The 4,343-nt window shown below is 53.7% G+C and overlaps 1 protein-coding gene across 1 annotated transcript; it reads left to right on the forward strand.

Annotated features, from left to right (window-relative positions):
- The first annotated feature begins 354 nt into the window (after positions 1-354).
- LOC123190645 (indole-3-acetic acid-induced protein ARG7) lies at positions 355-1,713 on the forward strand. The gene has a single exon (XM_044603319.1). The coding sequence runs from the start codon at positions 1,010-1,012 to the stop codon at positions 1,385-1,387; it is 378 nt and encodes a 125-aa protein (XP_044459254.1). The 5' UTR covers positions 355-1,009; the 3' UTR covers positions 1,388-1,713.
- The last annotated feature ends 2,630 nt before the right edge of the window (positions 1,714-4,343 follow it).

Raw genomic sequence — 4,343 nt, forward strand, 5'->3', positions numbered from 1 at the left:
TTGGGCGAGGAGTTATGCCGGCTTCCGAGCTCAACTTCTCCTGGCCTTCTCCCCTGGCTCCCCTGGCTCAGGGCTAGCTGCACCTTGCCGACGACGCGGGGAAGAAGGGAGGCAGTGCTGGCGAGGTGCGCTGGGGCTGGTGGCCGGCGGCCGGCGAGGTGTGGTCCTGGGGCCGGCGGTGACCAGGAATCTGGGCGGCGATGAGGACGAGATCCTGGGCGGCGATGAGCGGGAGACCCTGGGCGGAGAAGTTGGGCGCCAGGTGAGCAGCGAAGAGATCTTGGGCGCGAGGTGGGCAGCGACGCGCTGGGCGAGGAGAAGCCGGGTGCGAGGTGGGCGACGACGCACTGGGCGAGGAGAAGCCGGGCGCGAGGTGGGCGACGATGCGCTGGGCGAGGCGATTCCGATATTTTTTGAATTTCAATTGATCGATTGGAAGGGGTATTGTTGTCCATTACCCTTTTTTTGGGGCTGTCGGAAATTTTCTTCCGCGCCTTACAAAAGTGAACGGAGGGAGTAGTAAAACCATGTGTGGCCTCGCGTGGCACAGGAATCACGTGCTCCATTTCGACGTGCAACATATGCAGATCGATCGTTCAGGAACGAACTCAACATGCCCGATTAATCACAGGAATTGAATTAGGGGGCGCCGCTAAGAGATACTAATGTCGTGCCTGATCGGGAGCAGGAGCCGACGCGTGCAAGCTGCGGTGCGCTGGGTTGGGCTGCACGGACTGCTCCAGCTTGACAGCGGACGTCGATCTCATCCCGGTGTCGTGTCGTCTCGATCTCATCGCGGTGCCAATGTGCCATCCCTGCAGTTCGCGCCAACCCACAAAGGCACTGACCCCTAGCCGCAGCGCTATATATATGGCTGCCCCGTCCGCTCTCCCACCCCACCACCACAGACCACACTGCTCGCAAGTCGCAACAAAGTCTCCCAACCAGAGCTAGCAGCAGCAAGCGAGCGCGTTCCATAGCTCGTCGGGGCAAAGCAAGTCAAGGCAGCATGTGCAACGTCATCACGATCCCGTCGATCGCCTGGCTGCGCCGCGCCGTGCGCCGGTGGCGGGCCCGCCGCTCCACCGCCTCCGCCCCGGTTCCGTCGGGGCACGTCGCGGTCTGCGCAGAGGGCGCGCGGTTCATTGTGCGACTGGCGCATCTGAGCCATCCGGCCTTACTTGAGCTGCTCCGGCAGGCGGAAGAGGAGTACGGCTTCCCGTCCGGCGCCTCCGGCCCCGTCGCGCTCCCCTGCGACGAGGACCGCCTCCGCGACGTCCTCCGCCGCGTCTCTTCCTCGTCCCACTCCGAGCAGCCGCGCCGCTCCTCCTTCTGCCGCCGCCGCGGCGACTCGCGGCCGCTGCTGCAGGGGGTGGCCTTCCCGTGAGCGCGCGCGCGCCGCTGCACCGAACGATCGGGCGACGGAGCACACGCAGTTTCTGCCGCGCGCTGGTGACGGACACGGTCCCCCTGACGCGCACGCGCACGGCCCCCCTGATCCGAAGGGCCGGCGTGCTCCTCTGCGCTGCGTAATGCCGGCCATCGGACGCGCACGTACTGGAGCTGGCTAGTACAGTATGTGATGGTGATGGTGCTGGTAACTGATTGAAGAAGGCGACAATTTTTGGGGATTGTTTTCTCTGTAACTATTCTAATAGTACTCGTCTGTGCAACTCCTTGCCGAGGCATACGAGTAAATTAATTAATAAAGATTGTTTGATTTGTTCTTGTTGTACATGCAATTGGTCTTCGTTTCGTTTGTGATTCATTCATGTCGACGTGGCCAAACTTGTCTTGGCCGTTAATCATTAGCTTAAGCTTAGTAAGCTTCTCCCGCAAAAAAGAAGAAGAAGCTTAGTAAGCTGAAGACATCGGTCATTAGCCTAAACTTAGTAAGACGAAGGCGTTGGTCGTTAGCCATTAAAAAAAATCAATCATTAATCTAAGCTTAGCGAAGGCATCGGCTTCGTTAATGAAATCGGCAATCATACTCTCCTAAAAGAAACATTTGCCTTTGTCGTAGTGTCACCCAAAAGTTTGTGCCGATATCATGTATGCGGTATAATTTACGGAAATACGATATCCACTACAGTACCAAAACCTTGAAGAGTTACAAACCGAGCGTGGGTCATTTGATTAGGTTCCTTGTGGTGAAACCTATCCACCGTTTTTGAGCCCTAGACTTTGCATGGATGTTTGTTCTTTTCTGGATTCATTTCAGAATTCAACGACTTCATTCTTTTCGTGGTAACCTACATGTCCGTTGATTTCCTCAATCTCAAGACCTGCGCGCTCAATCCCTTGTAGTGACCCTTAATTTAGCTTGAAGGCCTACAGGTGTGAGGTGTCACGCTAGTCGGGCTCGCGACAAGCCTATTACTCCAAGGCCTTCCTTGCAGGGTCCCGGCATGTTGCCGGCGGCGAGCAGCGGACATGTTGACTGCCAGATCCTGAACCTCGCTTATCTTGTCGACGTTTTGCTGCCAGACATTTGGCCTGACGATGCTCAAGGTTGCGCGGCTCCCTGTCCCCCCTCCTTGACGCGCGTGCATGGCGAGTAGTAAAACGGGACAAAAGACACAGGCGTGTCAGACGGCAAACCTCCCTGCAGGGTAACCAGGTGACTCCGGTCGCCAAGTGCGCTGAAAAATCCCAGGATCGGGCGGGCTCGTCTGATTGAACAGCAAGCTGGCGATCGGCACGTAGCGAGGCGGGCACAAGGAAAAGCAAGCAACGGCCCCTAGATCGGCAGAACAGAATCCACCCAGCGGGGCGCTTCCACTTCCACCCACGGTGGATTTCTTTCGGGCCCAGCTACACTGCATGCGCTATCAGTTTCGGGCTAGTTCTCGTCGTCAGCTCATGATTCCACCGTATATATCCGCTTGGATTGAAATTTGGCGCCGCATCCAGCCAGCGGCAGCAGCCGTGAGACTGTGCTCGTGCGCACGACGTCTCAGCGGCCTCGATCGGTCGACCGGCGGGTGCGTACATAACGTACGTGTCACGGCGCGGCACATGCGGGGAATCTCCGCGGCGGGGGCGATGATCATGGCGTCCAGTGGACTCATCAACTATTCCAACCCAAATCTGTGCGTCCCCTACTACATGTGCGTACACAATGCACTGGAGAGCGAGAGGGCAGTCTTACTCTTAGCATGCTAATGAATAAGTATATAGATTAGCTAATTCAGTAGTCTCTATTGTACGGTACTATAGATACCGGTAGTGTACAGTATGCACCTGCGTGCACGCATCGGCATCGGCATCGGTCCTTCCCGGTGCCTAGTTATGCTAGCCGTGACTGTCAAGTACAGGCACTGCTCCTTGCTCCTCCTGATGATTGGCGCCGCCCCGTGCACGTCACGAAGCCATGTTCTCCCACCGGATTAGATTGCCCAAGTTTCTAGCTAGATGCTCGAATCGTTATGTATGTGCTTGCTAGCCAGGTCATCTGAAAATCAAAGTGCCACAGTATCAACTGCCTTGGTTGTACGTACTAACCGTGACTATCAAGTACTAACACGAGTACTGGTCCTTCTGATGATTGCCGCGTCACTCACAAACCCATGTTCTTCAGATTTAGACCGCCACAGTTTCTAGTTTGCTCCATCGGTACGTATGTATCCTACCCAGCTCATCATGAGAGTGAAGGTGATACAGTTTCATCAAACTGGCTTCAACACGTATGCAAATCAATCATTATTTTTGCGGTGAAAGTCGTATTCAAATGTTGTACAGTACTTATATGGCTATGTTGCAGAGTCGGCCACATGCTCGCATATGCATGCCACACCACGACAAGCATGCATGCATGCATGTATCGCATGGAGTCATCATCTGCAATTACTCGCGGGGCTCCCACTACGTGCGTACGCTAATTAACTAATTAATAAGTAAACAAATGACGATGATCTCAACTGCGTAATTGCCGTGGGTACTTGACACGTAGTAGAGCATCTAGCGAAGCACGGGACAAATTATGCTCCAGATTATTGGCTTGATTATAAGTCTAGATACATGCACCAAATCTCCTTGCATCATTAACTTTTGTTCCGTTCACACACTGAACTAATGCGAGATTAGATAAGAGCACCTCTGTGTCGTGTGAAGGCTCATAAAAAAGTAATAAAGGGAAGGAGAATATGGGTATACACGCACGCTTAAATCATTATGAAATTTACCCTAAAAAATCATTATGAAATTTCTGTCAAACAAGAAGCTAGTTAAAGATTTGCATCATCATGAAAATTGTACCGTGTAGTCATATCTTGCATTGTTCAACCACATACCACAAGGGTTGTTCAGAATAAAATGGCCGAACAATTGAAAATGGTAATGTA

The sequence above is a fragment of the Triticum aestivum genome, chromosome 2A (assembly GCF_018294505.1).
Source record: "Triticum aestivum cultivar Chinese Spring chromosome 2A, IWGSC CS RefSeq v2.1, whole genome shotgun sequence".
Lineage (NCBI taxonomy): Eukaryota > Viridiplantae > Streptophyta > Magnoliopsida > Poales > Poaceae > Triticum > Triticum aestivum.

Bases quoted from the DNA above. Each gene is read 5' to 3' on its own strand.
- LOC123190645 (XM_044603319.1), top strand. From the start codon at position 1,010: ATGTGCAACGTCATCACGATCCCGTCGATCGCCTGGCTGCGCCGCGCC.